This window comes from Malaya genurostris, chromosome 2, assembly GCF_030247185.1.
Source record: "Malaya genurostris strain Urasoe2022 chromosome 2, Malgen_1.1, whole genome shotgun sequence".
Taxonomy (NCBI): domain Eukaryota; kingdom Metazoa; phylum Arthropoda; class Insecta; order Diptera; family Culicidae; genus Malaya; species Malaya genurostris.
In genome coordinates, this window is record NC_080571.1 from 83,517,754 (window position 1) to 83,528,984 (window position 11,231).

Here is an 11,231-nt window from a genome sequence, read left to right on the forward strand (position 1 = left end):
AGATTTTCCAAATAACTGTGCAGAATTTTTTCCCTTCTTTCGGCTTCCATGATGATTGTTTACAAAGTACAGTCGATTTGCGGAATGTCAAAAATCATACGTGTAGCTGACCAAATTTTCGACACGTGGGCGCCAAGAACTTCCAAATCCGTCCAACAGGAGCGCCACAATATGAGCAAAAGTTTATTCCGATTCTAAATGAAGCAAGCTTTACAACCGTTGAAATGGGATTGCTTGCACTGATTACAATGAAACTAATTTGTCATATTTACTATGAGTATATTTTTGTCTTAGTTGTACAATATTATATGATCAAACATTTGGTAATATAGAATAATACTTTTTTTCTTTCAAATTGTTCGTGGGCTATACGGCTCTTACGAACTATACAACTAAACAGCTAAACCTACGATAAACAATTTAAATGCCTTTACATGGTGTTGTTCCCTATGGAATAAGTTCAACTAACAAAGAAAACAACATTTGAACGTATGACCGGAACTGTTTCTTCTGTCGACAGTAAAAACTAAACCTAGCTTGACTAGACTAATAGTTTTGAGATTCTGCTGCTCTACTGCTGTTTTTCCGCGTTGTCATCTACGAAAAGTATGGCAGCGTTCGAACGTAGCAGGGGTGGTGTTTCCGCGTCAGATCCCGCTCGCTCATCGTCGGTACCTTGGGTTTGTGCTCCGGTGCGATCGTGTTACCCATCACCGACAGGTGATCCAGATGCGGTCCACTGTAGATGCTCTCCAGTGACACCCGTCGGTTACCATTTTGGTGTGGATTGTTCCTGCAAAGACGGTTGAGTGGGGTTTGAATGGGGAAGGTTCAAATTTACGTGATGTTGAAGCCGTTGTTCAGAGTGAAACCAAGGTCCGTATGAATGAAACGTAGCAGGCTTGATTTTCGGTAGTAGTTTTTCACGCATTCATTAGCGAAGCTCAAGCCTGCTACGTTTCATTCATATACCTTAGGCAAAATATTTTTCAAGAATGGCTTCCATAAGTTCCGAGTACATTGGGATGATTGCCAGTCTATTTAGAGCTAAGCGAGATAAACACAAAGAGCTAGAAGAAGCACGAGGGGTTTGTCAACTAACAACAAAAAGCATTTCGTTACCCATAGCCTATGGCTGACGGATCATGATAGCGAGTCTGATGCGAGTTGGATGAGAGGAATTTGCCACCGCCGCCATTTTGCAATGATGTATGATGAAGTGATTGGTTAGACATGGTTCGATGTCGGCCGCCGCGTCTTCCTCCACCATTAATGCTGGTTGTGGTTATCGTTGTTGTCCCCGGTGGAGGACCTATGCTGTGGTACTGCTGCTGTTGTTGCTGTTGTTGTTGCTGCTGCTGTTGATGGTGGGAGGAAGACAAGTTCATTTGATGGATATACGGATGTTGTTTTCGGGTCGATTCGTGCGGTTGTTGATGCTGATGGGAGAGCATGTGGTACTTATTGGCGATGGTTCTTGACGTAGCGGATGTTATGACGCTACATTCGACGGTCTGCTAAAAGGGTTGGGAAGGCATGATAAATGATTCGTTTGGCAATTGTACATGGCAAGCAAGAGACAGGACAAACACGCAGCACGTTGTTTAGTGATTAGTGAAAGGGTAACGAATCGAAGAAATGTTTGAATGAGTTAAGCGAAATTTCACATGTAGGTTCATGAGAACGAAAAAGTTGAGCTAAAAATTGCATGATGGTGACCACGCTTCTCCATCGGGTGAATGTTTGAAAGGAGACGGATGGTTCCTTTTGTCAATACTATTTCCATTTAAAGCGAAGTTAGATGAAAGTTAATACTTAAACATGGCAGACATTAGGCAGATTTTACATGCGCAGTGGCAACCTAGTTTGAAGACACACACACAAAAATACAACGACTGAAATAGCCAATTTACCTATCAATTGCACTTAGGTCTGATGTCTGGAAAGATACATGGATTGAATGATTCAGAAGCTTTGGATCGAACAAGCAAATACTTTGAAAGCGTTTAAATTGTCAAAAATTTTGTTTTCAGATGCCAAAATCCCGACTCACATTGGCATGATAAGTTTATTTTGCACTGCGTGTTCGACTATTAATCTTTTCAGATACCTTGACCGCTTTTTTGCCGTTCTGTCTTGCCGGAACGTTGTTCGATGAGCCAACATTTGGAAGACGATTGTCCTTGCTGCCGCCAGCTAAAACAAAAACATTCAACTGTATTTCACACGTATCCAACTGGGGGAGAACCTAGGTTACCAATTCCATCCGATCGCGAAAGAGACCGCTTGGGATTCATCCCTGCTGTCAGTGGAAGCGCTGCTCGTGCTGAACTCTGGCTGATCCGGTAGCTGTCACTATCCTGCAGGGCATAACTGGTCCCATCACGGGCTGAAATATGGTGCGCATCCTCCACGTACTGCTTTCGACTGCCAGCTAGGCTACCGGACGGATAGCCATTTTCGTGTCCATTCACTGCGGAATGATTATCAGTACGCCTGGAGCCATTGCTGCCGGTTTTAGCACTGCCACTATTTGCAATACCGTTCACCAACGGAGCCTTGCCAGCGGAACCCGAATTGGACTGCTTTGGAAAACTAAGCCGCATTTCGACATCCGGTGCCATGTCTGGATTGTAGTTACCTGCCACTGTGACGGTCCATCCTGTAATGTAGTACAAAAAGATTTCGTTAGTAAAATATTGTTTCGTTTAAATGGAATAGAATAAGAATCACTGCCATTTTTTCTTTCATAGAAGATTGGGTGATTCACAAATCCTATCAGCTGATCTTCATAAATCATTTGGAACAATGAATCACAGACATTATACCAGAACCAGTAGACGATATCTCGGCGTAAACCGGGAATCATGATACAAATTCTCTTAATTTTCATAGCGAATGGTAATCACCTTCTGTCAAATGAGATAAGTTAACACTCATGAAGCTATACAATCTTGTTCTCATACAATATATACAATTTGAATTATGCTCCGCGTTACTTATGGTAACGTAAGGTAGAGTTTTTTTTATGTGTCGTCTTCGACTTGTAATCGTATAGCAGTCCATACAGAACTGTAATGCTACTATGCAGTTTAGTGACTCATCAGACGAAAATATTTTTTCGGTTCATATTGGCCGATTCAGGTAGTGATCATTTGGGCGTTAGTCTACTTTTGTACATACTTGAGGAACATAAAAATTTTGACGTGAATACAGTTTACTTCGCTATAGAGCGTCTAATCAAAATTTACTCTCTGCAAGAGTGATAAGTTTTTAATCGTGACTATCTTTTATTACCGTGATAAAATCATGCCAATCAATGCCACCGAAAATATGTTCTGTCCATTTTGATGCAGATCTATGGGAAATTCAAAGAAAATGCAATATTTTGATGTGTGCATGCCTTATGCAGAACAACCTATGTACGATGGGCGCAGTTAGATGGATTCCCAATTTTACTCACTGCTAAAAATGAACGTTTACCAGTATTCACTTTACTTTTAATTCAACGATGTAATGTATACAGACGCATTTTTAATCAGTGTTGGGGAAAAATCAAAATTTCGAAAATCGCGACTAAATTTTTCGGACAAAAAATCAACGTTCAGAAAACTCACTAAAGAAAAGTTCACTACTGATTTTTTGCAAACGCGTTTCTCACAGAAACTGATCTCACATGGCAAAAAATCAGCTGTTAAAAGTTCACTAGGGAACGTTCTCCTAGATGATATTTAAGAAAAACGAAGGTAACCCTTTGCTGAATACATGATGAATAAATTCGCCGATGAACAAAACTGGACCTTTTAAAAAAACGTTCAGTGCGCGTAGGGTGGGGATAAGTTAATCAATAGTGGCGGAGTATTTGAAATTTATTCGAAAATATGTGGTGGTGGAGTAATATCATTAATAGAAGAATCAAGTGCTGTGATTTATATTATTCATAATGATAATTAAAACATTAATCAAAAACTAATCACAAAGCATGTTATGTAGCTGATTGAGAAATATTACCCAATTCAGCTTGAATATCATAATCAGTAGTAAAAGAAGCGCAGGCTATCACTACACCAATTCAAACGCTGTGCCTGCTGTGTGTTAGAGAGATCCAAAATGTTGCACTCCTGTTACTTTTATAAATAAAACTCATGCTGAATAGAATCGCTTCGGTGACGAGCTAAGCCTTAGTGGAAATTCAGTATCGAAATATCATCGCAAGCTCTTCTCCATTTCGATTATCTCTTGAGCAATATTTCCGTGGGTGAAAATTCGCTATCAAGATTCGCTGACACAAAAAATTACTTGTGAACTTCGAGGTTCAGAGTTTTGTGGAAGTTTGTAATATGAATGAGAACCTCAGAAGTGATTTTTCAGTCGCTGAGTTTTTTAAGAAAATGTCGTGAGCTGATTTTTTCACGAGTGATAATGAAATGAACTTTTTTCTGAACATGACTTTCTCGACCCTGCTTATGACTCAGGTTTTTCAGAAAGTCCGTTCGCGAATAGCGATTAGCTATAAAGTGAAAATGTCAAACCATCTGACTTTAGCCTGAGAGAACCTCTATATACTTCTATTGTCGTTTTTGGTCATAAGTAGATGAACCAACGAATGTTGAAATTGATAGATAAATGAAATTGTAACAATCAATTACTAAACGATATCTCACAGAGACTGGACACGCACTTACAAGTCTTCTGTAATCCGTGGAACTGCTTTGCCAATTTATAGGAATCATCTTTGTGACGATTTCAGGAATCAGAACTAATTGGCCCAAGTGGCATGTTCCTTTAGTTATTTGGAGATTTGTGCCTTGCCGTGATAAAAGGAACATGGAAGGGAATTGTGAAGTAGGTGAAGTAGGAAAACAGCACAAAACATAAAGAAACAAATCTGCTGGTGCCAAAATGCACAGTTTGAAAACCCTCCAACCCCCGAGAGGATTAGGAGATTTTACAAAAGCGATACCATTCTGCATTCCTGGAAGAATGCACAACGATTCGCAGTATGTATGAGCAGAAGTAGGTTGAGCACCCCATAAGGGATGCTTTAATTTTAGCACCGCATACACAGACTCAACCATGTATGGAGAACCAAAAACCCGGATACGTAGATGCATCAATGCGGGACAGTTACATATCAGATTATACGAAGTATCGTAATCGCATTCACACATATCACACGAATAATACCATAAATCAAATAAACATAGATTTCACATTGTACGGAGAAACTAACAGCGCTTCTAGTGAGAAACGGGTGTACTTTTTTCCATTAGCTACTGTGGTTGTGTTAAATGCGCAAGCATGCATTTTAGGAGCATTTACGCACCCATTCTCCACCAGACGGCGCTTTTGGTGTAACGGGTTGCTCAACTACAGTACTATTATACTGGGGAATTTATGTTTATTTTATTTATGATAATACTCAGCACGCTGAATAGTACCCGCATAGCGTTTTGGCTACCTGAGCAGCCATGGCCACCGGACGGCTACCAAAATTGATTCAGTGACGGTTGTCAAATCCAATTTGACAAAACAAAGTCGCCTGTATCTAAGTTAGCCGAGCGTTTTCATCTTCTCACCTTCGCTGAAAATGTCAAAGATTTCAATGTGGAAAAATCCTGGTGGATACGGTTGTATCGTTTGAGTTGTATATCTGGCAGCGGTGAGGCAGTCGGTCACCAGAATGTCTGCCTGCCATATTTTTCCAGCTGGCAGCGTTTAGTCAGCCATCTGGCAGCCATGCGTATGCAGGTAGCCATGTGATAATTGAGTTCGCAATGTCCAGTCAGAGCTCTAACCAGAATAATGCAATGGTGCTGGGAAAAAATGCAGTAGACATTTTGATATTTTCAGATTAAAATCTGGTAAAAATGATTTTGTCTGAGCGCAAGCTTGCAAGCTGCGCCAGTAGATGGCATGTTTGGGAACAGCTCAAGACCGAATCTTGTGCTTTATCCAACTACAGTTGAAAGTGGTGAAGCTGGTTCAGGACCAACGAAATTATTCGTTGCACCAGCTCTAGCCAACTCATTAGCTCTTTCTTTTCCAGTAATATCAGAATGGCCGGGTACCCATAAGAAGTAAACAGCATTTGAAATGCTGAGGTCTTCAACTTGAGTTCGACATGCGATCACTAGATTCAATCGTGAATCATTCGAACTGAGTGCTTTCAAGGCTGCCTGACTGTCGGAAGAAAAATAAATTCGTTTACCACAGATTCTCTGCCGATTGTATTCAACACAGAATCGGGTAAAATTCTGCTTCGAACACAGTACAGTATCTACCAAGTGAATGAGGCTGCTCTAGCCCAATTTCACGATAATAGACACACGCACCAGCACGACCATTCAACACAGAACCGTCCGTATAACAAACTATGTGTTCATCAAGTTGTCGTTCCAGACAACCAGACAACCATTCCTCACGAAGAGGATAGCTCACATTGAATGTTTTGAAAGGAAAACTGCATATGAGAGCGTTAGGTCACTAGTAGCGAGTAAATACCCATCCAAAGTAACCATTTGAGACCACAAGCGAGTGTGACTAGTAGTATAGTCTATAGGGTTACTGTTCCAAAGCCCTTTAACTTTTAACCTTGCACAAGATGCGCATGTGGGAACTGTAGTGAATGCTACTGTCATCGCCTTTAGGACCAACCTTCAAAGAGGATTTAGCTTTGACTAAACTGTCGCAATTTCTTTCTGCCACCGTACAAGACATCCATATGCTAAAATTGGTCTAACAATAGTTGTGTAGATCCAATGAATGTATCTGTGTTTGAGGCCGAAAGCCATGCAAGCTCTTTTAATCCTGAAGTCAATGTGAGCAGACCAATTCAGTTTTGAATCAAGAATAACTCCGACGTATTTAACATGATCAACCACAGTAACCTCTGAACCGAAGAACTGTAACGGACGAGCTCCTGTGATTATCCCACGATGAGTGAAAAGCGCCATTGATGTTTTGCCCGGATTTACAGATAATCCAACCTGGTAACACCAGGTCTTCTACAGGGTGATTTTTGAAGAGCTTGAGAACTTTTTTAAACAATAAAACGCATAAAATTTGCAAAATCTCATCGGTTCTTTATTTTAAACGTTAGATTGGTACATGACATTTACTTTTTGAAGATAATTTCATTTAAATGTTGACCGCGGCTGCGTCTTAGGTGGTCCATTCGGAAAGTCCAATTTTGGGCAACTTTTTCGAGCATTTCGGCCGGAATAGCCCGAATTTCTTCGGAAATGTTGTCTTCCAAAGCTGGAATAGTTACTGGCTTATTTCTGTAGACTTTAGACTTGACGTAGCCCCACAAAAAATAGTCTAAAGGCGTCAAATCGCATGATCTTGGTGGCCAACTTACCGGTCCATTTCTTGAGATGAATTGTTCTCCGAAGTTTTCCCTCAAAATGGCCATAGAATCGCGAGCTGTGTGGCATGTAGCGCCATCTTGTTGAAACCACATGTCAACCAAGTTCAGTTCTTCCATTTTTGGCAACAAAAAGTTTGTTAGCATCGAACGATAGCGATCGCCATTCACTGTAACGTTGCGTCCAACAGCATCTTTGAAAAAATACGGTCCAATGATTCCACCAGTGTACAAACCACACCAAACAGTGCATTTTTCGGGATGCATGGGCAGTTCTTGAACGGCTTCTGGTTGCTCTTCACTCCAAATGCGGCAATTTTGCTTATTTACGTAGCCATTCAACCAGAATTATGTAGACCATAAATCGGTCGTAAAGCGCGAAACACATTTCGAACCGAACACTGATTTTGGTAATAAAATTCAATGATTTGCAAGCGTTGCTCGTTAGTAAGTCTATTCATGATGAAATGTCAGAGCATACTGAGCAAATAATAATGCATGAAAATCATAACCTCAAAAAATCTGAGCAAATACTAATGCATGAAAATCCTAACCTCAAAAAAATCACCTTTTATTATCGCTCTATGTCATAAGTAGATGAACTAACGAATGTTGAAATTGATAGATAAATGAATTTTCAACAATCAATTACTAAACAATATCTTACAGAGACTTAGAACCACTTAGAAGTCTTCTGTAATCCGTGGAACTGTTTTGCTTTAGTGGAATCATTTTTGTGACGATTTATTTTGTTTTACAGTTTTAAAATGTATTAGAGAATTGAAATTGTATTATTTTATATTATTATTTTTGAATAGCACCAGCACAATGACAAACACGTTTTCTTATCTATATATGTATTTTAACCCGGGTTGCATAATATGCTGGTCTTACAAGCCAGTTGTCGTATGTTCGAGCCCCGACCTGGAAGGGTTCTTAGTGTCAGTAGGATCCATAGTACTAGCCATGCAATGATTCTGTACACTAAGAATCGGCTGCGAAATCTGTTGAAACAGAAAGGCCAAATTCCACAAAAGGAATGCAATGCCAATAAAAAAAAATATGTAAAATAATATTGGAAAATGTGTGTGTAGCTAATGTTCTCGTGGACCGATCTACAATTTTTTTTGTTAGAAAGGTGACGTTTCTGCGGAGGTTTCAGGCTATATTACATCAGGAAAATCCTTCGAGAAAGTGTAGAGAATCTAGAAAAAAAATTTGTATGGAATTGGAAATTTTTCACTCAATGTGTGTTAGATCTTCAATAATTGCCTGACGTCAGGCCCGTACCCAGGATTTCGTTTCGGGAGGGGCCCAAAGATAAAAAAATAATGTTACTGAAGATTGCTTATATACCTAATTCTCGGTGTGCCTTTTACGGGTGTTTTTAACAGACACTTTAAACTTTTCCACTGGAACTGTTGTTGTGTTACATTTCTATACATTTACTGTCTTGTTATTTTTGCAACACATGTCTTAGACTTTCTAAATAAATATATATCTGTTTTTGATTTCGGGAGGGGCCCGGGCCCCTCGGGCCCCCCCTCTGGGTACGTGACTGCCTGACGTGTATCGATTTGTGAAATTCTTGCCCACTGGAGAGCAAAATATGAATACTAGATTACTAATAAAACAAGTAGGTACGAATTGAATAAAAGATTTACAATTTTACACTTTGTTCACAAAAAATTATATATTTAAACATGGCAACTCTGCATGCTTTACGAAATTGAACAAAGCAAGACACGTAGCAGTTTTGCCTCGTCATTTTGAATGACGATTTGAATGATTCGCCTTATAATTTCGGAAGTCAGATCTGGATGAAATTGCACAGTATATTTTAAGACAATGAGAGCATTAATTTGAATCTTGATTTGTGATCGTTGCAGAGAAATCGAAGTGAGTCTCGTTTTCGGAACTTTTCTGCACTATTATCGGTGCTTCCGGAAACGGAAACCGGAGATTAGTTGTACCAAAGTTGTTTTACTAACTGGCACTAACTGACAAGATCTGCCAACTAGATGAATTTACCAGCAAGTTTTATAAAAATTCCCACCTCGTTTCAAAGGATGACTTTTATCGTATCAAAAACGCTCTCTAGCAACTCTTCACACGATTCAATCATTGCCATCAGAGATATCATCTCAGCAACAAAAAACCGGCATGGTCCATTTAACATAGAATAGACACCAGTGCGAGAGCGAATTTCTCTCGATGACCCGTCTGAGCATCACGGGTTAGCACGTTGCTGTTGGGATTCGCTCTGAAACCACAAACGGTCGCTCATTCTCGTTTTGCAATCCGATTCTATAAGGGCAGTGGATAATTTCGATAGAATCATTTTACTATTGCCGTCTATTCTAACTATGTCCATATAACCTTTGTATAAGTTGTGTCTATGAAAATGTCTGTGAATGTTCCACACAAGGGTATTAAAATATTGTAACCTAGTATAAGAATCATCAAGTCGAATAATCGATTCGATTTTCTGCGATAATTGTCAACTTGCGATTTTCTCTTGGTACATTCCACACAGCGCCGATCATTGCAAAACTGTATCTATTTTGGTAAGGGCCGTGAAATACTCAAAGTATGAGATGGATCGAAGAAGTGTAGAAAAATTCTCTCACGGTTCATGCATTGAGAAGCAGCTGGGTCTTGTAGCATCATCTATCATATTGACGATGTTGTATACAATCTTGAAAAATTTCGAGCCGCTCTCTTTGAATTTTGCATCTGAATTCGGAACTAGTCCCATGTTTCGAATTCAAATTCAATATCAATCAACTAACATGTACGATCATTGATATACGGAGGTGTAAAAGAAGCGTGTTAGTTTTGTTTGTATTCACGTCATACAGTTATGTCTCTGGAATTACCCACACACCTTTTTTATGCAGATTTCCGAAGTTACGCGATTTTTTCACGCGGATTTCTGCAATTTGGCGGTTTTTCAATGCAAATTTTCAAAGTTATGCAATTTTCTTTCTTTGTCTTAGAAATGCGATGATCTGATGTTATCTCGAAAATCAATATTTTTCAACGACGTTCCATACATTTCTAAGATTCATTCCCTGTTGATCTCAATGTTTGAGGATTTTTTGACGAAATTTGGAAAAAAAAAATTTTTTTCTACAGTTTCGCGGATTTTTTATGCGAATTTCCGCGGTTTTTTACACGAATTTCCGAAGTTACGCTGATATCCGAAGTTACGTGGTTTTTTACGAGGATATTTTATTAACATTAAAAAATTACTTGGGTGAGAACATGAACTTTTTGAACACGCCAGAGCTTCGACAAAAATATAGGGAAAGGAACTTCAACCCGCATGGGCATGGCTGCCAGATGGCTGTCTAAACACTGCCAGCGGGAAAAATATGGCCGGCAGATATTCTGGTGACCGACTGCCTCACCTCTGCCAGACATACAACTCAAACGATACAACCGTATCCACCAGGATTTTTCCACATCGAAATTTTTGACATTCTCAGTGAAAATGAAAACGCTCGGCTAACTAAGATACAGGCGACTATGTTTTACCGAATTGGATTTGACAGCCGTCACTGAATCAATTTTGGTAGCCGTCTGGTGGAAATGGCTGCCCAGGTATTCAAAGGCCGAGCGGGAGGAAGACGCGAAAGACAGTTGACAGCTAGATCCCGCTTGCATGTGCCTGACAGATTTCTCCCCAGTATACTGACAGAATTTCGGCAAGAATCTGGCAACAATGCAACAACCGTTTCCGGCAGAGAATTTCGCCTAGCGGTTATTAACGGTTCTGTTCCTGCCGGATCTTTGTCATACAAGACTGGCAGAACCCTTTAGAATCGGTTCTTTATTTTTAGTGTCTTTGGTTTTATTT

General features: G+C 39.8%; 1 protein-coding gene across 12 annotated transcripts in view; it reads right to left on the bottom strand.

Moving 5' to 3' along the window:
* Positions 1–258: 258 nt before the first annotated feature.
* Positions 259–11,231, bottom strand: part of LOC131432101 (uncharacterized) — a 206,437-nt gene continuing 195,464 nt past the window's right edge. For 6 of the 12 annotated variants that reach the window (XM_058598178.1, XM_058598181.1, XM_058598180.1 and 3 more), the window contains 4 exons: positions 2,258–2,662; positions 2,111–2,196; positions 1,123–1,517; positions 259–793 (listed from right to left, as the gene is read on the bottom strand). In XM_058598178.1, coding sequence (XP_058454161.1) covers positions 598–793; positions 1,123–1,517; positions 2,111–2,196; positions 2,258–2,662 — 1,082 coding nt within the window. In that variant the 3' untranslated portion in view covers positions 259–597. Of the gene's footprint in view, positions 794–1,122; positions 1,518–1,913; positions 1,940–2,053; positions 2,197–2,257; positions 2,663–11,231 lie in introns of those variants that run through there. The other 6 variants (XM_058598182.1, XM_058598179.1, XM_058598185.1 and 3 more) reach the window with 6 other exon arrangements.